The sequence below is a fragment of the Sebastes fasciatus genome, chromosome 20 (assembly GCF_043250625.1).
Source record: "Sebastes fasciatus isolate fSebFas1 chromosome 20, fSebFas1.pri, whole genome shotgun sequence".
Taxonomy (NCBI): Eukaryota; Metazoa; Chordata; class Actinopteri; order Perciformes; family Sebastidae; genus Sebastes; species Sebastes fasciatus.
This window is the reverse complement of record NC_133814.1, coordinates 24,004,027-24,027,249: the sequence shown is the minus strand read 5'-3', so window position 1 is coordinate 24,027,249 and position 23,223 is coordinate 24,004,027. Positions and strand designations below refer to the sequence as shown.

Genomic DNA, 23,223 nt, shown 5'->3' with positions numbered 1-23,223 from the left:
GTGAGGAGAGGAAATAGATTTTTTATTTGGAAGGAAGATTGATTTCTTCACAAAATAAAACACTGAATTGTTTCTGCATCTCGTTCTTTTCTTAGAAATTGAATTCAACGTCACAGGGAACTACGGAAGCCCGGTGCACACCAACCACAACGCCAACTACAGCTTGATGCCGTCTCCGGACATGGAGCAGATGGAGCGGAAGCAGAACGACCAGAGTCGGCGGCCGCTCAGCGTCGCCACGGACAACATGATGCTGGAGTTCTATAAGAAGGACGGGTATGACCGCTCTATCTCTCTCCTGGGATTACATTACCAACACATTTAGCTGCAGTTTTAGGGATTATACACAATCAACAAGTCACTGGAGAAGGCTCAAGAAATAGTTCGACATTTTTGGACATATTTGCCTTTTTTGCCGAGAGTTAGACGAGAAGATTGATACCACTCTCATGTCTGGGAGTGGTATCGATCTTTTCATCTAACGCTCATCAAAAAAAGTAAATAAGTGTCCCAAAAGGATTTTTTGCCAGAGCAGCTTTTGTAACTGAAGCGTGAAATTAACTTCTGAATGTATATAAATACCTATATTCTCTCTCCTGGGATTACATATTTAACACATTTAGCTGCAATTTTTGGGATTATAAGCAATCAACCAGTTACTGGAGCAGATTCAAGAATTCTTAGTATAATACGATAAGTTACGATACGCAATACGATACAATATGTGATACAATACGATACGATGCGATACGATACGATATATGATATGATACGATACGTTGCGATATGATATGTTATGATACGATACGATACGATTCAATACGATACGATATGTTATGATACAATACGATACGATACGATACGATACGTTACAATACGATACGATATATGATATGATATGATATGATACAATACGATACGAAACGATACGATACGATACGATAAAATATATGATATGATATGTTACGATATGTTACGATACAATACAATACGTTACAATATGATATGTTATGATACGATACAATACAATACGTTACAATATGATATGTTATGATACGATACAATACGATATGATATGATATGATATGATACGATACGATACGTTGCGATATGATATGTTATGATACGATACGATACGATTCAATACGATACGATATGTTATGATACAATACGATACGATACGATACGTTACAATACGATACGATATATGATATGATATGATATGATACAATACGATATGAAACGATACGATACGATACGATAAGATATATGATATATGATATGATATGTTACGATATGTTACGATACAATACAATACGTTACAATATGATATGTTATGATACGATACAATACAATACGTTACAATATGATATGTTATGATACGATACAATACGATATGATATGATATGATATGATATACGATGAGTTTCGATACATTACGATATGATATGTTATGATACGATACGATACGATATATGATATGATATGATATATGTTATGATACGATAAGTTACGATACGTTACGATATATATTATCATACGATACAATACGATACAATATGTTATGATACGATACGATATATGATATGATATAGGTTATGATACGATATGTTACGATACGTTAAGATGTGATACATTACAATACAATATGCGATACAATACAATACAATATGTTATGATATGATACGATACGATACGTTACAATACGATACGCGATACAATAGAACTTAATTGTCAGTTTACACTGAAATTCATTTTGCATCATTAGGCAGTTTATGTACAAGTTGTGTCTGTTACCACATCTAAACGAGCTGCAAACATGAGCTCAGTATCATTATAAAACGCAAAAAATGATGGTTAAACAAACCAGAACAGTGAGATAAAACTGCTCCAACAATCCAGCAAAAAGTCAGAGGAAACTGGTCTTAAACCTCCCACACAATCATGTCACTCAATCAGCAGTCCTCTCTACCTCTGTGGTGTCCTTCCAGCTTCACTCAGGTTGGATCCTAACTGACAGCTCAACTGACAAGTTAGCTTTCATTGTTTTTTCCTGGACAAGGCCACTTCGAGGCACGTAAAGTTTCTACATGACTGCCTTTTGACAGGGTCGGACATGTGAAGTAAGAGTAAGAAGAATTCCCCTTTGATTACACAAAGTTTCATGTGAGAGGTGACCTCAGTGAGAAGCTCAGTTTCACCGTGAGGTGGACAGAAAGAGAACACCGTATCGCTCTTTATCTGCAGCCTAGAGGGGTAAGAAAGTGAGAAAAGAGAGAGATGACATTTAGTCTGTGAAATGAGGAATCAGACAATCCTCAAGCTGTGGAGGAGGATTAGCTGAAAATCAGTCAGTGGCTTTTCTTTCTCTTTTCTCTGTCTGTCTGTGTGTCTCTTTCTTTCATACACCCTCGGTCTTATCAGTCCCTGCGGCTAGACTAAGCCCTGCAGTCCTGGGACCGCATGTAGCCCAGCTAATTAAACCTGGACCCAGCGTATGTGAGTGTTGGATCTGATCAATAGAGCTCAGCTTTCAATAGGAACACACTCTTCAGAACCAGCAGGCTCGGCACAGTGAGGCTGCCTTTCAAAGAGACGTTTTTATGTACAAAAGATTTTTAGATTTAGATCTGTACATACTCTGTTTCTACGTACCAAAAAGATAATTGATGTTCAGACACTAAAATCTGCAGCTCTTGGGGATCTGTCTGTGCGCCGGCATGTGAAAAATAGAAATTACATAATTTCCCATCATTCTCAGGACCAGTTGAAGGACACACACTGCACTTACCCCAAAGAACGTATATTGCTAAGAAGTCAATTATACGTTCCTTTGCAATGTCGGCGCCCAGCAGCAGAGCTACGCCTCTGCCATTTTGGACTGTAATCGAGTCGACTACCATAATGAAGCCAGTTAAACGTCCGCCTACAACCTGCCGTACAAAAGTACATGTCAAGGACCTCCAGAATCGATGTCCGATCGTCCACAGACCATGGATGTAGAAGAGGTTGTGTCCTGTGCTTTTGCCCTGCATGTTAGTAAATAGCCTACAACTCCATTAAATTCTGTTTATGTCATGCTACTAGCACTACTAGCTACTGGCCGATAGCCAGTTGTTTGGGAACAGAGACGTTAATACATCCACCACGGTACAGACTTACAGCCTACAGCCCATGGGTGTATTATAAGGTAATAAAAGGGATGAATTACAGCCAATATATCCATTATTACAGCTGCATACAGCTAGCAGGAAGCTGGCAGAACCGGATATGTCATATGAGCGTGCAAGGCGGTCCCGTGGGTCTAATGCACGTTCATTATGCCGAGGAAAATAACTCTGGATTCAGCTATTTACGCCAGTTACTTTTAGGACATAATGATTTAAATGAGGACTATTTAAGTGTTCATACTGGGAAGTTGATTTACCTGAAAAAAAAAAGTATCCTCTGATTCACAGACGTCTCTTTATACATCCATGGCAATGGACTCATTGGCGTTTACAGTCCAAAATGGCGGCCAAGTTTCGCCTCTTTGCTTCTATTTTCTTTGCATACCTGGTCAGTGAGAATAATTTATAGGTAGTTTCTGGACATACAAAGCAGAATAAAACTGCATAGTGTGTTTATTTTTAGAGATTTCTATCAGAAAAATTATACTTAGCTCCGCCCTCTCGTTTCACTTCTGGATGCAAAAAAACAAGATGACGACGGCCAAAACGCTGAACTCTAGGCTTCAAAACGGCAGTCCACGAACCAATGTCTTACGTCACGGTGACTACGTCCACTTCTTATATACGCTCTATGGTCTTCCCTCAAACTGTTAACACAAAGTTGGAAGCACACTATCATCTAAAATATACTTACACTCTGTAGTGTTAACATTTACTTTGATTGGAACCGAAACATGAAGAGCCAAAGACCAAAAGAACACAAATGAAGGGAGTCCACATACTTTTGGCCATAATATTGTAGTTGAATATTTCATTCTCAGCATGATGCATGAATGTACCAGACTTACTCTCACAATTTCCTCTAATTTTTGGGGGGATTTTCTTGTATCCATTAGGGAAACTTTGACCTAATTAGCGCTAAAAGGAACGATCATTTCCTCTCTGGGTTTCGATGTGACTGGAGCACTTCAGGGAGAGCACATGTCACCCCTCAGATCGCTCTCCTCATTACACTCAGCGTGACTCTCGTTCCCTTGCAGCCCCCCTGCCGACACGGCCTCCACATTCTGCTCCTCCATCTCGGCTCTCGTCTTTAAAAGTTCCTCCTGCCAAAGTTGCTCTGCTGCTTTGATAACAGTGCTGTTAATGAGCCCGGGGAGAGACTCTCTGTGTCCTCCGTGATCTTTACTCCCTCTCCTCATTGTGCTTGTCTCTGTCTTTAACTACGCAGCATTAGGAAGATACAAAGGTACAGTATAGATCCTTCCTCCCCCTCCGAGTCATCCTCTCATCGGTCTATTCATCATCTGTTCGTCTCAGCTGCACGTTGACAGGAAGTGTCGGTCATTTGTCGTGTGTGTTTAACGCTCCAGTCAGATCTGCCTGAAGTGACACACTTGGACTCCTATAGTTCAATGTCTCCAACAGAGCGGGGTGACGAGGACAAAGCACGCCTTTCTCTCTGTGTTTACTTAAGTAGCTTCTTTCTGGCGCTGGATAGACTTGTTCATCCTGTGAGGACAATAGTCTCTTGTTGTTTAGTCTTAGTCATAGATAACTTCCTGTTTCAATTTAAAGTTCTACATTTTGGGAAATACACTTAATGCTTTCTGCTAATGTCTGTACATTAAATATTAAGAAAGTGTTTTTGTTTAATTCACAACACCAAAATGTCAAGCTAGTCTTTTAGTTCATTTTTTAACGCCAAAGAGACGATAACGTCTACTTCTTGTTCATTTCATCCGAACTGCTCTTGTGTTGCAGTTATCAAAAGATGTAACATCTCATCATACATCGTCACCCTGCAGGAGAACTGTAGATAAAATGTTGTTCTCTGTTCCTGCATGCTCAGGATCGTAGGTACCCCCATACAAGGCTGTGTGGGTGGAGTAGAGTGACCCTAGAGGCTGCTCCAGGGTCAGGCTTCTTTCAGTAATCCGTGTTAACAAGCCCTGTAATCGGTTCTGGGTGTGGAAACCTCCCCTGAACCCCACACCCACGCCCTCCCTTGATTTGATTGGCTGTGCATCTCTGTCCCACTGCAGCATGGGTGTCAGGGTGATGGACACTACTTGGGTGTCGCGCAGGGGCTCGTCTTCTTCGCGTAAAACCTCTTCCACGCCACCGAGCGTGCACTCCACTTTCCCGCCCACTGACGCTCTCGTCCCCGAACAGACTGTTGGGGATTTCTCTGCCTCCCCTTCCCCCACCCCTCCTCCCACTAACAGCGACCGAGCCAGGTAAGGCTGTCGTGCCCCCCCCACCCCTCCTCCGTCCTCCTGTTTCACCACCCTTCCCGACACCTCACACACCTCCCACCTGCTGCTGCTGCTCCCTTCCTCCCCGCCCGCCGCGTGTGCTGCTGCGCCCTGCAACTGACACCAGAACAACGCCGTCTGCTCCACGTTTTCTTTCTGTTCTGTTCCCCCCCCACGAAATGCTCGTCATCACCTCTGTGTGTCTCACCTCTGATGAAGCATGTCAAACTCTGTGATTGCTCTTTAAAGTGGAAGTGAAACGTTCAACCAAGTTAAGCTGGATACTAAATGGATTTCTACTCTAATGAACTATTATATAACAAACATGATACATGTCAACATTTAAAAGAAAAAAGCAGCTTTGTTTCGTCTTTCCTGCAGCTTTCGTGGCCCCCTCTTTTGTTTTCTTCTGTCCCGTGTCTCCTCAGTCTCCGTCTTTCACGCTCTCTACCGTTGTATCTGTGTAACTCAGCCGAGCCAACCAACCTCGTGATGTCACAGACTAGAGTACTGCAACATGACGGCGCTTTTGTCACGAAAGCTGCAGGAAAGATGAAACAAAGCTGCTGTTTTTCTTTTAAATGCTGACATTTATCATGTTTGTAATGTAATAGTTCATCAGAGTGGAAATCCATTCAGTAAACCAGCTTAACTTGGTTGGACGTTTCACTTCCACTTTAAGTTTCTTTTTCTTGTTGTTTATTTTATCATCTTTGAACTGTGTTGAAAATGAATTTTTCTGCTTGAGTGGTGTTTTTCACGTCTCTTTATGCTGGGTTTTTAACTAAATGTGGAGTTAAGTTCCTCCATAGTTCAGCTGCTGCACGTGCATGACTTGTATATCTTCTGTTTCTGTCATTAGTCCAAGCATCATTAACAGCATAACAGTCCATTGTCGCAAGGCGCTGCAATGGATGAGGTGACTTTTCTGTTTTATTTCAATTCTGTGATTTGAAAACCATGTAGCACCTACTCTTTATTTCCTCTGTGCTGTTCCCCCCTGGAGCCTTCTTTACCTCTCCCTCCTGACACAATAATTAATATTCCTCCCAAACTGATAAATCAATACCTCCCGCTGCTCTTAACCTCTAGATACTAATGAGTTCATCCACTTTAACAGCATTTCAGCCTCTGGAGACCAGCTCAATCCCCCATGAAACATTGACGTGTTTATCATTGCAGCTCAGACGATGCCTCCAATTGGTCGGACTCCTGTTACGCCTACCCCTCCCCCGAGGAGGAGAGGCCGCCTCCCCCTTACCCCTCTTCCTCCTCTTCCTCCTCCTCCTCCTCTTGCTCTTCCTACTCGCTCCCTCACCACCACTTCTACACCCGAGCACCTCCGTGTTTGCGTCCCGTCGCTCCCAACCCCGAGTCCGTGCCCCCCGGCCCGTCCCCTCCCTCACGCCGCTGCGGCTACAGCCCGTCCCCGCTCCCCCACCCCCTCTGCCCGTCCCCTCAGCCGCTTGACGTCAACTCCAACCCCAAACCCAGCTCCTTGCACCTGCCCAAACAGGCCTCACTGGCCGACGCTTCGCATGCGGCCCCGTCCGAAGCGAATGGCTCTACCCTTTACATCAAACCCCCGCTCGTTCTTACTCGCCACGATCTGTTCCTGGGCTCCCCCAAACCTCCCAACACCCCCCTATCTGCTCCCCCTCCATGGGCAGCCTGTGCCTGTAGCCGGGAGAGAGGAGCCAAGCTGACTAGGTAAATACAGAACCCCTCCTTTAACTTCCAACACAACTCACACACAGAAATGGAGAGATGAGGGAGGGATGATGTGAGGAGGAGAAACGGGGACGGGTGAGATTAAGATGCTCCTGACAACCCCACCCCCTCTTCCTTCTTCTTACTTATTGTGCATCCGTCAGTCATGGGAATTCTCTTTAGGAACGCCATTATCAGATCCATCTTTTAATATAATTGCCATGAACGCAATCCATAACTTTCCATGTTGCCAGGATATTCAGGAGGCGGTTGCCAGGCAACAAAGGAAATTCAAAGTGCATACCATTATAAGAAAAGTGGGCGTTAAATGAGTCATACCAGTGGGCCCAGTCAGCCCTGAGTGGTAGACTGAACAGAAAACAACACAATGTATGTTGATCAGCTAATGACATGTTTGATATTGAGCCCAGATGTGCATCGCTTCATCATCCATTCATGCCTCATCTGCTGAGAGTATAAACTGGTTTATGTTTTGACCTTCTTCTCATTGGCATTCTGGCTGCACTGCGCTGTAAAAGTAAAGAAAATCCATTAAGCCATTAGGGTTTATTTGGGATTTTTGAGCTGCTTCTGCTGCGCCGCAGTATAGACGACATGTTCGCCTGCAACGGTGGTCACTCAGGCAATTTGACATTGAAGTATGGGTGCTCTCATATTTTTTTTATTTTAATATGCCACGAGATTTATGGAAACAGGGTTGACGTGTTATTAAAGAGAGGCGGCTTGTAATTCCTGTGTGTGTTGTTTCTCCTTCACTGTGTGTCCTCAGTACTCTGAAGAACAAGGAGCTGTCTCCAGTGATCGGACAGAAGGGACTCCAGGGGACGATGACCTCTAGTGGACAGTGTGATCACAGCCCACTCACCCTGAGGAGAGGTAATGAAGCTGTGTGCTGACGAGGCGTTCGTGTTTTCTAACTGAAAGACATTTATTTTCATGTTATCCTCTTTTTTTTTTTTTTTTTTACTTTGCTGGCTTTATCTATCTGTTAAAGGAATTCATTTTAAAAGCCACAGAGACATGCACCTCGTTATGTAAATATGCCAATTTAAAATGTCAGTCAAGTTTGAATAAGCCCAAGAGTCAGACCTGCAACACTGTTAAAAAGTCAGAACTGAATGTTGTCATCCCGAACGACTTTACTGTCTTTCAGAGTTTTAGCAGATTCAGTTTTAGAGCTGGAGTGAAGGTACTGAAATCGTATGAAACTAGAAAACCTAAGAAATCCATTGGTACCAACCATGTCATACTTGCCTGTCAGGAAGGAGGTTCAATAACGCTCCAAAGTTGGGCTAAATATTGGCGAGGAAAAACTGTTCAAAGGGGTCCCTTGACCTTTGACCTCAAGATATGTGAATGAAAATGGGTTCTATGGGTACCCACGAGTCTCCCCTTTACAGACATGCCCACTTTATGATAACCACATGCAGTTTGGGGCAAGTCATAGTCAAGTCAGCACACTGACACACTGACAGCTGTTGTTGCCTGTTGGGCTGCAGTTTGCCATGTTATGATTGGAGCATATTGTTTTATGCTAAATGCAGTACCTGTGAGGGTTTCTGGACAATATTAGTCATTGTTTTGTGTTGTTAATTGATTTCCAGTAATAAATATATACATACATTTGCATAAAGCAGCATATTTGTCCACTCCCATGTTGATAAGAGTATTAAATACTTGACAAATCTCCCTTTAAGGTACATTTTGAACAGATTAATTTGCGATTAATCGTGAATAAATATTTTAATCGATTGACAGTCCTAACATGTTGATTATTAAATACTTGATAAATCTAACTTTTAACTATTTTAATCGATTAACATCCTTAATTTATATATAACCTAGATCTATTTTTTCTCTGCAGCAAAGAAGCTGGCCCCGATTCCCCCTAAAGTCCCGTACTGCCAGTCAGGAGCCATGTCGGACCAGTCGACAGGTCAGCCGTCTCCAGTCAGCCTGTCGCCGACTCCTCCCAGCACCCCGTCCCCGTACAGCTTCAGCTACCCGCAGGGATACGCCACCATCGGCTCCCCGGGACAGATCCAGATGGCCACCACCCCGTCTCTCTCCTCTCCGCCCTCACTGGCCGGGACTCTCACCAAGGCCAGGCCGACCCCCAAGCCGCCCCGGCAGAGGCCCAGCTTGCCTCCTCCTCAGCCCCCCAGCACGCCCGGCACCAGTCCCCAGCCTCTGGACCACTCGACGGGCCTCCTGGATGGTTTGTCTCCCGGGGAAAGCATGTCCACAGGTAAGGTGTATAAAACACATTACAACAGTGTACATCTGGACTGGACTGTTGTATTCAAGTACAGCTTTGAGGTACTTTTAGTTACTTCACTTTGTAATTGTACTTTATTAGATTTTCACAGAAAGTAATTAACTTTTTACTCAGTTTCTGGACTTAATAATCTATTTATCTATTTATTTACCTCAACGTCACTCGTAAGTATGTTTTCGTCTAATTTTCCCCTCTTGTCGACTGCTCTTATTGTCTCACTTACAGCGGTATGAGCTGAGAGGTTCAGTGTGAATCTATGTGTGAGAGGGACTTTTAGGGTAAGCAGGAGTTCCTGTGCTAAAGCCTCACCCCCCCATCAGCCCCCTCCGACCCCTCCGCCATCCCAGCCGAACACGGAGCCAGCTCGCAGTAGGGTGAGGTTGCCAGTAGACGCAGGTTTTGGATCAGGTTTCTATCTGATTCGCCGCTCCACGGCAGCCTCACTCTAGAGCCGCTCCTCACGTGCTGATACATGACTTCTCATTATGTTTATACCGACACTCAGCGGCTGTTCAGTCCAGCTTTAACCTCATTCTGTTGGCCTTTGCATGGTGGCTGAGACTGATGCGATGCATGGCTTACATGGGCTGAACAGACCGGGGCAGACGCCAGAAACCTCCAACCTTTTTCTGCCCTCAGGATTCCTACCCATAATGCCCTGCTCCAGCTGTCCCCCTCATTCCCCCTCACACTCCCGCTCCACTCCACGATGTTGTGCCTCATTGCCCACCGCTGTTCCTCAGTCAGCACACTTCCTGTCTGTGCAGTTGTTCATCACACATGTTACACTGTGGATGTCATCAAACCTATTTACCTATTAGCATCAAACTGAGGTCAATATATTAGTTTATACACCAGTATAACTAACGACATTGATCTCATGGTTTTGGGTTATGACAGCGAATTGATTAGTCTGAATCAGGTGTAACCAGTAGGGATGCACAATATCCACATTATTGCCAATTTCCAGTAAATTCCTTGCATCCAATATCGAAGTAACAATACTGATGAGGATATAGATATTCGTTAATTTCATCGCCACTTTATCATTAAGAAAAAAAAAAGTCTAAATTCTCTAATTTAATATTCTTAAATGTGAATATTTTCACATTTAAGGACGTCATCTCGGGCTTTGGGAAACACTGATCCACATTTTTCACCATCTTCTGACATTTTACAGACCAAACAACTAATTGATGAATTAAGAAAATGATAGACTAATCGATAAATCAACAATAAAAATAATCGTTAGTTGCAGCCGTACAATAAAGATATTACTCAGTTGCATTATGGGAATTGTAGGATCTAGTGTTTTTGAAGCTTGCCTCATGCTATAGAGACTGAAAGTCAGGATATTTCAGCCTCTGCAGAACCAATTTGACCATTATTTGTTTTTAATCTGACAACTTTATGGAAGCAATACTAAATTGCAAAAATTACATCAATTAAATGTATAAATAATACATTTGTATTATTAATACAAAGAAAAGAAAGTAATAATAAAAATACATTTAATAAACAAATAAGTTAATAGAATTTTTTTTTTTAAATTTTTTTAATTCTATTCTTTCTTTTTATTATTATTTTTTATTATTATTATTTTTTTTTTTTCTTGATTTTATTTCAATTTTGAATGCTGAAGTTGTTTTCTCTAGTGTACTTATTGTGTTTGTCTTTAAGCTCAACTACTTAAAAAATTGGTTTATAAGCTATTGTAATTACAAACTTTAGTTTGCATATATGAAAACAACCTCAAAACAGGGAAAAAATAAAGTATGAAAAAAATAAATAATAATAATTTCTTTTTTTACATGTTTTCTGCAGCTGGTAGATCATTGAAAACAAGATTTCCTCCAGTGAAAACAACACAATTTAATATTTTAACATCACGCTGTCACCAGGTGCTGCTAAATTTAAGTAGAAATAGTCTACATGTGAAATTATAATGCAATATACGTATGTATGCAGACATCCCTGTTGCATACTGTGGATATCGTGCACCCCTATCATGCATTATTTTTATTTATTCCTATGGTTTGAACTTATGATGACCCACCTGCTGTGTGTAACATCATCCAGCATCGATGAAGCCACATCTGGAATGATCTGTTTCACTCTACAACCTCTGTTTATTCTTAATATTTTATTTGTATTATCACTCACTGTCCCCGTGTTTCTGCTCTGCACAGATTCTCTCTGCAACCTGGACATCCCCGTCATTGACGTGGAACTGGACGGTATTTTTGACTTTCCTCACATCTCCCCCTTCAGGAACTCAGTGGCGCTGCTCGAATCCACCAACAACAGAGCCGAGTCGGAGGAAGATTGCGAGAGCACGGCGCTATGACGCCACTGAGTCCCCCCCCCTCATCCTCCGCCTCATCCTCATCCTCATAATGTTAGCTGATTACATGAAACACAACGCTGCACCATCTCGCTCAAAACCCCCCAACACACTCTGGATCTCATCGCCACGCCGACCCTGAGCAACTAGTAAAAACTTTGAGAAAATAACACCCAAAAAAAAAAGAAATCACACGAGGGGACGTTTGATCAGACACACAGTTTTATTTAATTTAATGTTTTACGTTTCTTTTGGCCTTATTTGATTCACTTGCAATATTGCCTTTAACTTCACACACGAGACTGGAAACAGGCTGCTGGGAGGAACGAGTGCTCGTCGTCGTCGCTGCTGCTTCTCATGAGTGAATTTTAAGAAGGAAGACCAACACGGTACCGTACATCTGTCCTGCCAACGCTTTCTTCTTCTTCTTTTGTTTATCTGCTCCCTCATTCCTCAGGGGTATCAGTTGAAATGCCTCGCTCTGGCACGTGGTGGCAACAACCCCCCCCCACCACCCCCGATATTTCTGTCCCACCTGAGCGTTCACTGTGAGTGTGCCAGTATGTCGTGCGTGTGTGTTTATATGTGTTTGGTAATTGTACTGTATGATGATGTTGCACTGTTGGTGTCGTGGAGCATAAACAGGAATGCATGTTTTAGAGATTTTAGGAAAATAACTACGAGGTTGCAAAGAGGTTAAAAAACGCCCAATCACACTTTTCTCTCATCAATCACTGAATATTTATTGTTTATATTGTACAATTTCAGAGTATATGATACAAGTAACATTATAAATCAGATCAGATCATATTTTGTATCTACAGGAGAGCTATTAAAGACACCGTTTCCTCCAGATAGAACACAGTAGATGCTGTCAGGGAGCTGTTAAACATATGAGATACATATATAGGTACAAAAAGGAAGGGTTGTAAGCTCATTTTTCATTTTTCCATGTTGAGTCACTTCAGCTTCAAGAGCGTGGAGCTGAATCCACAGAGAGACTACGATGCCTGGAGTGTGCCACCAGAACATTTTCTCAAATTAATAATTATTAATGATTGTCCAGCTTGTTATATTTTGGCCAATCAGAGCTCCTGTTGCTGCTCTGTGGGTTTCTTTAAAGGTGTCCCGTGGAGTTTTCTTATAAAGGCCCAGACACACCAACCAAACATCAGAGAACTAGCGGCGACGAAGGCTGCCTGTTGCGTCGCCTCACATCGCCTTTGTTTTGGCTGATGAAGTTGCACTCGACCACACCGCAAAGACCACAGCCGCTGGACAGTTAGCTCGTACGTTCTGCGCCTGCGTGAGAGGAAAGAACTCTCCACACCAGCAGGCGGCGGTAGTCTGTATTCAGCATTCAAAAAGGGAAACAGGAAGACCGAGGACGGCAGATATACGAGCCGTTGTTATGATACGTACATGAAACAAAGCGTTGTTTGCCGACCATTTTCACACCACTCTCACTCACCGCGTAGCTTCATTCCAGATGTTCATGTCGCTGTGAAAACATCTGCGTATTGGAACGATCAGATGAGATGAAAAAAGAGAAGAGCTTTCTGTGTTTTTCCTCTTGACTTTACTCGTTGGCTTGCTTTCCTCACTTCCGTTTCTCTTCTCGTGCACTGATTCGTTTAAGCTGAACAGCCGATCAGATTGATTTCTTTCACCGACGAGCTCCGCTAGCAATTCAATACGCTGAATTGGGCAAAAAACCTCCGTCACGGGCAGATTAAAGCCGACGGTGCAGGACACACCAAGAAAAATAGGCCGACGGCCCCAAACTGTCCAACAGCGATCACAAAATGGAACTTGCAAATGTTAAAGCAAGAAAGAAATGAATTGTGAGATGGAATATGATAGGAAGACACACAAGTCAGTGGAATAACAAAATGTAAAACTAAATAGCCTTTTTAGAATTTATTTTATTTTTATTTTTTTTTAATTCGATGATGAATTCAACAGATAGGATCTTTAACCACCTTTTAAAGTTGTTAGCAGATACAGAGCGACATTTCATTCATTAGGAGTCGTGTTTGTCTCCAACTGATGAATGTAAGTTCAATATTCTCTCTCTTTTAGCTCTGCTTTTGGTCTCCACCAACTCCTGAGGGAAATATCTGTCTTTTTAGCTGCTAAACGCTCCACTATGTTCACCAGTTAGTCTCTAACTGGATCTGTTAGTAGTTTTTAGCTGCTTGCAACACTATGAGAGAAACCAAAACACTTAACAAAACAATGTATTAAATGATTATAATTACTCCGATGGCACACTTCAGGCTCCATACATGACAACCTGTTACAAACATCATCTTTGGCAAGGCGTTGTTCAGCCGAGCGAGGCACTAGACTTAGTCCTCCTGCCCTGAGGTATAAAGACATCCCATCATATCATAACAAAGAGCTGAAAACTGTCAGAACAAAAGGTGCTATTTTTGTCAACAAAAAAAAAAAAGAAGAAGCTGCAGCCTCATTTGGCAAAAACAAGCGCACTTTTCTTTCTGACGGTGCAGTTTCAGTTCCCTCCCCCACTGCAGTTTATTACGGGAACCCTGTCTGATGATGCTGATATTTTTGGTCTATAGAGGCAAGTGCAAAGAAATGTGTATATGTGTTTATTTTGATGAGAGTATTTATACAGATATATTTCTGAATACTTTTTACTAGGTCTTGAAGAGTTGTGATTGTTTCCACTAACACATGAATCTCATCTGAGGATAAAAACAACATTGAAACACGGGACCAGAGTTTCCCTGCTGTCGCATCGAAACCTTTTCAGGAATCAGGAGGTTTGAGAGAAAAAACTTGAAAAATCAATAAAACCGGAGCAACGAGGTTTGCATACGACAGCAGCAGTTTGTTATTTGCCTTGAGGCGTCGTGACCTATACGGATATGAAAGATTTCGAGAACATCCGCTAACACATGGCCTCAAAAGTCACTGTGCTGCTCCGCCATCCTCTTTCTTTAAAGTGCGATATTATTCACAGGACTTCTGTAAATACCTCTGTACATACATGTTCTGTATATAGTGGCAGGGGAGAAATTTAAATAAATATATATATATAGAGATATATATGAAAATATTGTATTGAAAAATATAAATGACGAACATTATAACATTATATTGTACATATAATATTATAATGTTGCTGGTTCTAGCACAATATTGCCACATTCACACAAAATAACATCAAGTAAAAACTAACGTAGGCTCAAGGTTAAAGCTAGTTTGTAGATTTTCTAAATAAAACTGCTGATAGTGCTTGTTGCAGAATTAACCTCTTGAACCCTGATTGTAGCTTTACAGTTAGAAGACCACGATGTTTAATAATGTTTATGCTGTACATGCTTGTTCCAACACGTCACTGCAGCTACATTACATTTAACGGAAAATTGTCCCGTGCGTCATTTTATACATTTTTCAACGGTGCAACCTGGCGTATTTGATATTTCTAAAAATGTTGGGATCTTGTTCAGAATTTAAAATATTTTTTTTGTGGGTTTGCACAACGTTTGTCCAGCTGTAACGACGGATCAGACGCAGGGTTTAAGAGGTTAAAAGAGACTCTGCAGGGAAACTGCTGCATTGCTGTCCTTTAGTTTGACTGACAGCAGATAACGAATCTCCTCCGTTCAACAACGTGACTGAAAAACAAAAATATCTACAGTTATTGTCCTCCGTATTAGATATAAGATAGATGTTAAATAACGTAAAATTAGAACATGCAAAAAAAAGCAGAAAAACTACAGGACGTTTAGGGCTGCGAGTCGACTAACGATTTTATTAATTATCAATTAATCTGCCGATTATTTTCTTAATTGTTTGTAGGGATGCACCGATCTGATACCGAGTACCAATCCGATACCAGTGTTGTGACTCTTGATTGGGATCATTCTTTAAAGGTCCCATATTGTGCTCATTTTCAGGTTCATACTTTCGTACTTTATGTTTCTACTAGAACATGTTTACATGCTGTAATGTTAAAAAAAAACACCTTTCTGTTTCTCATGATAGTCTGCCTGAATATACCTGTATTTACACTCGGAATTGCATTGCTAGGCAACAGCTTGGGTCCATGTTTTACTTCCTGTCAGCTGATGTCGTTCACATACACCGCAGCAGGAAATAAACCGGGACACATGTTGGGACGGCTTGTTTGAGAAGCACAGTTTCTGAATACGGGCTGTGTGTATTTCTCTGTTGATACTTTCACAGTATTTATACAGCACTTAAATCTGCTTTATGATTTAAAAGACATGAAAATCTCACCTTTTTTTTTTTCAATATGGGACCTTTAATGTGTAAAACAACACCAGGCTGGACTTAAACATTTGCTTTACTAACTTTGTAAAACTAAATGTAATAAATTAATAGACATAGATATACATTCAGGGAATTATTTATTATTAAAATAATAAATTGTACACCAGCAACTTGGCAAAAAGAAATCTTCAAAATTAACAGGAATTCAAATTCCAGTATATAATGTATATGGTATATAAACATAGAATTTAATTTAATTACTTAAAAGTAAAAGATATCCGTTCCGGTATCGGTATCGGTGCATCCCTGATTATCTGGTCTATAGCCCAAGGAAATGTTTGGTTTTAAAAATGATGTTTAACGGTTAATCAGTTATCAAAATAGTTTCGTATTAATTTTCCGTCAATCAAATAATCTATTAATCTAATATAATTCATTATTCAATCAGATCCTCCAGCTGAAATCAATACAGCACGAAATGCTGTCACAAGTATTTATCATTTTAAACTTAACGCTGACCACAAAACAGTTTTTTATGAAAGTTATTGTTAGAATTTGGCCGTGCTGAGGTGAATGGTCCGTCCTGTCTGTGTCTGGATTTCTGTGTTACAATGTGCTGCTCTTCGTTTTGTACTAAAAGGGTCTCAGATTAAGGCTTGTACATACAGTATTCATCACCTTTATTAACAATAACCCTGTCGAGCAGAGACAGTCGGGAGAAAGTGACTCCAGTATTACAGCTTTTGCAAGCATGCCCTTTGAGCACTGAAAGGCCTTTTTTTACATGAATAGGTGGAATGTACCGGTAATAGACGATGTTCACCTCGTAGGCTGTGACGAAGGCGGATTGTGTGTGTTGTAGACAAAGTAAAAGAGGGTGGTGGGGTATTTGGTAAAAAGTGTTATGACCAATTTTAGGGAGGGAGGTGTGGGGGGGCGTTTGATTCAACATTGTCCTGTGTGAAACTCGGCAGCATGCTTTTTAACCATGCCTATGAAATGTGTCTCATCTTTGGTCCTATATAAATGTGCTTGTATTTATTTTTTATAAGTGAATAGATCGACCTTTATAAAAGAAGAGTAATTCAGTGACCTTTTTTAGTCAAACTCTCCATCGACTCTGCCAACATTCATGATTTTTCACCATCTGTGTTCCATTAATTCAGTATGTTTCACCCCCTTTTTATCTATAGCAAATAAGAAAAAGCACATCTGGCTCAGAACCACTGTCAGGAAATCAATCAGCTAACACGATGGGAGAGAAGACTGTTTGTGCCCAGAATACTGCATTGAAAAGTTCCTGTGACTTTACACTGAAATCACACAGCAAAACAAGAAAAATAACGTGGCGCATACAGGTTTGTTTTTAATCGTTCTGTTTGTAGAGTACACTGTGGTGCATGCAGCCATTGCAAGGACATCTTTCAAAAATCATCTTTTCTTTTTGCTTAAGTTCCAAGTAATGGGGGCCAAAAATAAAAAGGGAACACAAAAAGTGATCAAGGAATCTTTTTAAGAAGTTCTTTGTGTCAAACTGTCGTGACGCTGTGGACTCTTTAAAGTTTGGAGTAAAGAGGAAATGCCTTTTCTTGGATGCTATCTCCCAGTGGAACACAGTGTACAGTAAGATAGATATAAAATTAACCTCATCCGAATGTTGAAAAACTATTAAAAATGTTTTTATATTACTTGGATTTCCTGTGCTTTTGTTGTAAATGTGGTGTTCAATGTTATTTCACTCAAATACGCTTTATATATAAAGCCATTTGGAAGAAAAAGAAGCAACAACAAAACCCAGAAAGGTGCTTCAGGGCATTAAATGTCGGTATAAAACTGTCGCAGTGATTTCTCTCTGCGAGGACGTCTTCAGTCACATGACCCAAGGTGGTTTAGTGAAGGCCAAACACATTCTGCAGAGGCATAAAACACTTGATTACATTTTTGAATTGCAAGGTAAATCACAATGTCAAGTGTCTGACAGTGACGGCGCTGAAACGCTTTTGACCTGAGGATTCATCCTCTGGGGAACATGAGTGTCCGTGCAAAATAAAAACATGATGACAATCCATCCAATACTTTTTCAAATTCGTTTTAACGCCACTATTTTCTTACACATTACACGTTAACACAACATGAGATTTTTAGATTGTAGCAGGCTCAGTTTTAAAGCTAGAGCGAAGATACTGGTATCATATCAAACTCGTCGTGAAGGAGGTGAACTAACGCTCCAAACTTACGCTAAATTTTGGCGAGGAAAAACTGTCATGGCCATTTTCAAAAGGGTCCCTTGACCTCTGACCTCAAGATATGTGATTGAAAATGGGTTCTTTGGGTACCCACAAGTCTCCCCTTTACAGACATGCCCACTTTATGATAATCAAATGCAGTTTGGGGCAAGTCATAGTCAAGTCAGCACACTGACACCCTGACAGCTGTTGTTGCCTGTTGGGCTGCAGTTTGCCATGTTATGATTTGAGCATATTTTTTATGCTAAATGCAGTACCTGTGAGGGTTTCTGGATCAATATCTGTCATTGTTTTGTGTTGTTAACTGATTTCCAATAATAAATATATACATACATTTGTATAAAGCAGCATATTTGTCCACTCCCATGTTGATAAGAGTATTAAATACTTAACAAATCTCCCTTTAAGGTACATTTTGATTAATCGCGATTAGATATTTTAATCGATTGTCAGCCCTACTAAAAACCTATGATGAAGGTTTAATAATAAGATTCCTCACCTTTGACCTTTTGTCCGAAGCATTAAATTGTGTTGAGGCTGCTGCGTCTGGCTCGTCCTGTTAATCAGAATACAACACATCAAAGTGTGACTTTCCTGCCTTTGCTTCTTTCTTATCAATGCCTTGATTCATGTCAGAAATTAACACAATTATTTTAAAGTCTGATAACTCAGCTGAAATGCTTTGTGAGTATTCATCATACGCCTCTTACCAAAGTCCATGCTGATGTTTAACGGTGAGTTGTACATCTGGAGGTATTGCTGTGGAGTCAGGAGCTCGTCTCGGGTCAAAAGCTTGTTGAGAACCTCCTGAGGGACGATCAGCTCCGGAGACTTATCCAGCACTGACGTAGGAACACCCTTCAGAGAAAATCTAGTTCAGAAACTTCCTTTATTTGATGGCAATAGAACAGAATAACCTGGAGATATATACAGGTATATATCTATAAAAGAGAACACACCTTCTTAGATACCTCCAGGTGTTCACCCAGCTTCTGCAGCACTGACAGGACCGTACAAACCAGAGTCTCCGTGCTCTCTTCCTCTTCCTCCAGTCCCTTAGTCCCAGAGTCCCCGGGCCCCCGATCTGCACCGAGCACCTTCAGTCAACAACATCAGACACTCGGTGAAACAATACTCATGCATACACATTATAACTCATAAGGAAAACACACAGACGGGTGACAAATCAGACGGAAAACCCTGAATAAATGTGTGGAAAAACATATTAAATTTGTCACCCATCTGTATCTGCCTCATATTAATTCAATGTCAAAGAGCAGAAGTAAAGATAAAAAGCAAACCTTGTAGCTCCACTGTTGGAACAGTCGGCTTTGAGGGTTATGTACCACGAACACAACCTTGGAAGCTTCCACCAACGCTCTAAAAAGAGATGGAAAAATAATGTGTATGGTTTCATATACAGTATTTAACAGTAACAAGCTGAATGGAAGGGATTTTTAGACTTTTCTCTACTCTACAGTGACCTCATGAGAATGTAAATGGACATAGTTACACATGTGGGAAGACAGAAAGAAAGTAAGCTGACAGCAATAATTGTTGACCGCTAGAAGAAGAAGAAAGCATCATTACCTGTCTGGCCGTTGTTGAATGTCGTTCAGGTCTTTCAAAACAGAAAGCAGAACGTCCCTAGATGACTGGAAGAGAGCCACACAGAGAACGTTTAGTGCACCATTTCCCACTACACATCTTCATTACAGATCAACAGTAAAACTCACTTCAACGACATGCAGCAGACAGGATGGATAAATTAGCAGCAGGCCCGTCATAGGATCCCATATATGCTGTTTGCATATCTGGAAGCTGAGTTTTCCGTAATGACCTGTGTGGAAACAAACAACAGAAACAGACAAATGAGAAACAGAGCAGCCTGACAACATGCAGCTCTGTTGTCAACACATAGTTTCAGCCTTTGTGGGACTTTTATTGTGGACTTTGAAAAGCAGCAACCACAAAAAGCTCTTTCAAGGACGCCCTGCAGACTCTGTCACATAAAGAAAGCTATAAAATCACACAAACAAGGGAAACAAGACTGCCTTTTGCTACTCTGTTAACAACTGCAGCACATTTTTGTGATTGTGATTTGTAACATCCTTCATTTCCCCTAAAGGAAATCAGGATTCAATTAGTAAAAGGTGATTAGTTCATTGATTAAAATGAAGGGATCTTGTCAGTGGAATAGCAATGACTTATTATCAAGCACCGAGCTATTGTGCTGTCGGTCTTTGTAGCTCTAAAGGTAATTGCTGGCTGACCTCCCAGTTCTTTCCTGTCAGCAAGATCGTGGGGGAGCCGAGAAACCACTATCAGCCGCTGTAGCACGATCCTCTGTAGAAGAGACGAGAAAGAAAAGTCTTAGAAAACCTGCAGAGGGACAACAGAAAGTCCTGCAGGGTGCTCTGTCACATATTACACACATACAGGTAGGAACATACATACATGCACAAAGGGAGGATAAAGTTCAGTATATAAGGAGTTGATTGACATATTACATTTATTTATCTTAGAATTCAAGAGTAAAACAATCATCATTGGGTTGTTACCCAATCTTACATGTACCAGCATTGTTTTTAGCATTTCATCATGAAATAGCCAATTATATAAAGGCTTTTTATATTTTTTTGTCAGAAGAGTGCCTTGGACTCCCCCCTTTTTTGAATCATCATTTTACTTTCAATTCCTCTCCTCTTATCTGCAATTGAATACAAACCACATCTTCTTCCAGATCCTTCCTCTCTGCCATAACTTGGTGAAATAAACTAGTCCCAGTTTTCTCCTCTGTCTGATCCTCTGCTGTCATTTCCTCCATCTTACTTTCTCTAAGTCCAACTCAAGCACTGAGTGAGTGAAGCTTTAGCCCTCAGTGTTTATAAAAGCTTATATCCTAGAGACCTATTGTTCCCCAGATGCTATAAAACGAAACCTGCTGTGCTCTGATGTAGTTACAGATATATGTATACACACACGGTGAACACATGAGCCAATCCCAGTCCATGACAGCCTTGTAGTTCAGGTAATGAAAACCAATAAGAAGAAGAGGAGGAGGAGGTGTACATACTCTTACCAAATACAAGTTTAGTGTGCTATTAGTGTACTTATTTTAAACTTAAAATAAGAGAGTATACTTTTTATGTACTTATCAGAGATATACTTAGCTTATACTCCTTTTATAAAAAGAAGTATACTTCGAGTTTATTTTATAAAGTTAACTTAAGGATAGTTCAAGTATATTCCTAAGTATTTCCTTATTTTATGTAATAAGTATACTAATATCAATGTATGTTTGTGAAGGTTCTCAGTCATCCAGGTCATGGTATGCGAGTAAGGGTTAAATCAGCCGCAACTGGACTTGGTTTAGGCTCTTTTCAAGAACCTAAACCAAGTCCAGTTGTGGCTGATTTAACCCTTACCCGAATATCACTAGTACTAGTACTAGTAATATACTTGTAAGTGTACTAATTACTTACTTCTTGGGACTAAATTGGCCCACTTTTTAGTTTATAAATATACTTTTAAGTATACTTTAAATAGAAGAGTAGTAAACATTGAGTACACAACTAGTTTACATCCAAGTTGTATTTTGTACTGCAACTATAATATGAACAATACTACAAGTGAACTTATAGGTATACTGTAGTCATATTATTTCTTTATATTAATCTTGTCTCTAGGTGGAGGCTTCAGATAAGCCCAGTGGGTTTGTTGCCTCTTCCTGCACTTTATATTATTCATTTATTATGTTGTATAGTCTTAAATTGTGCAAAATAAATAAACAATACTGTAAGTTTACCATTATATACATGTAGTTAAACTATTAGTTTAATAGTTTTTACTGCAAGTATACTTGTAAGTTTTCTGAAGTGAACTTATAGTACTTATAAGCCAAGTACAGGCTACTTGGACTTAGCTAGTCATAGCTAACACTATAGCTGGATAAGGCTCCAGCAGGGCTCTCCAGCACAAACCTCTCTTATTTCCCCGAGAAACACATCAGACATGGTCACTGTGTTGCCTTCTTCCTCTTGCTTCCTCAAGAAAAGCTTCTGATTTACTGGTTAAAGTAAAGTTAGCTCAGTTAGCTAACTAGTTTGTTTTGGTGGTCTCCTCCTTCTCTCTGATAGTTACCATGACAACCTCTACCAGTTACCATGACAACCCATATCAGTTAACCAACGGGTACAATCAAACGGACGAGACTTCACACTTTAACTGTCGAGCAGCTCTTCCTCAAGAGGCGCTACGTTTTGTATGAACGTATACTATCGCTATCTGATAGTAAAGTGTCTCTCGTCCATTTGAATTTACCCGTTCGTTAACTGATAAAGAAACTAAACACTGTCTTCAAGCAGCAACGATCACTTCATTATAAGAAATAAATAGTTAGCGCTTCACCATATTATAGCATCGGGGGTATAGCTCAGTGGTAGAGCATTTGACTGCAGATCAAGAGGTCCCCGGTTCAAATCCGGGTGCCCCCTCTTTTCTGAACCACAATAACGTTTATTTTCGTTCTACTAATATATGACTTTACGGTGAATGTGAATCCAAAGTAGACAGTTATCGTAATGGTGACGTTATCTGCCAGTTAACGGCTAACGCACAAGCCCTACGCCATGTTAATGGGAATTACGGCTCTTCTTAGTGAGCCAGATCATTTGGCTCAGCTCACCAAGAAGAGCCGGCTCTTTCGGCTCCCAAACGGCTCTTTTATAATTCAGCCAAATTTAGCGCTGTTTTGACCTATGATTAGTATGTGTGCACATATATCACTTAAATTATGATCCTTGTCTGTCAACATCTGATTGGTCACACGGACGTCATTAACACAACATTCAGTCACAGTCAGTGCATGGAGTGCCCGTGGCGCGGGGAAGAACATCCTATCATTCTGCCTTGAATTAATTAAAGAAAG

General features: G+C 40.7%; 2 protein-coding genes and 1 non-coding gene across 10 annotated transcripts in view; 2 read left to right on the top strand and 1 right to left on the bottom strand.

Moving 5' to 3' along the window:
* Nucleotides 1–17,735, top strand: part of LOC141758051 (rho GTPase-activating protein 44-like) — a 79,946-nt gene extending 62,211 nt beyond the window's left edge. For 2 of the 7 annotated variants that reach the window (XM_074619115.1, XM_074619114.1), the window contains exons 16-21: nt 96–276; nt 4,402–4,419; nt 5,216–5,410; nt 7,929–8,035; nt 9,024–9,407; nt 11,627–17,735. In XM_074619115.1, the coding sequence (XP_074475216.1) occupies nt 96–276; nt 4,402–4,419; nt 5,216–5,410; nt 7,929–8,035; nt 9,024–9,407; nt 11,627–11,784 (1,043 nt within the window). In that variant the 3' untranslated portion in view covers nt 11,785–17,735. Of the gene's footprint in view, nt 1–95; nt 277–4,401; nt 4,420–5,215; nt 5,411–6,610; nt 7,139–7,928; nt 8,036–9,023; nt 9,408–9,662; nt 9,716–11,626 lie in introns of all 7 variants that reach the window. The other 5 variants (XM_074619120.1, XM_074619116.1, XM_074619119.1 and 2 more) reach the window with 5 other exon arrangements.
* Nucleotides 17,389–22,463, bottom strand: tex47 (testis expressed 47). 2 transcript variants are annotated; one of them, XM_074619124.1, is made up of 9 exons: nt 22,277–22,463; nt 20,567–20,639; nt 20,030–20,133; nt 19,884–19,948; nt 19,595–19,673; nt 19,253–19,390; nt 19,004–19,151; nt 18,793–18,849; nt 17,389–17,957 (listed from the first exon to the last, which is right to left on the bottom strand). In XM_074619124.1, the coding sequence occupies exons 1-8, from the start codon at nt 22,307–22,309 to the stop codon at nt 18,815–18,817; spliced, it is 675 nt and encodes a 224-aa protein (XP_074475225.1). In that variant the 5' UTR covers nt 22,310–22,463; the 3' UTR covers nt 17,389–17,957; nt 18,793–18,814. The 2 variants fall into 2 exon arrangements, with proteins under 2 accessions (XP_074475225.1, XP_074475223.1); XM_074619122.1 differs by lacking the exon at nt 22,277–22,463 and adding an exon at nt 21,022–21,556.
* Nucleotides 22,464–22,717: 254 nt separating this feature from the next.
* trnac-gca (transfer RNA cysteine (anticodon GCA)) lies at nt 22,718–22,789 on the top strand. Its single transcript has one exon. It is a non-coding gene; the product is annotated as a tRNA-Cys (tRNA).
* The last annotated feature ends 434 nt before the right edge of the window (nt 22,790–23,223 follow it).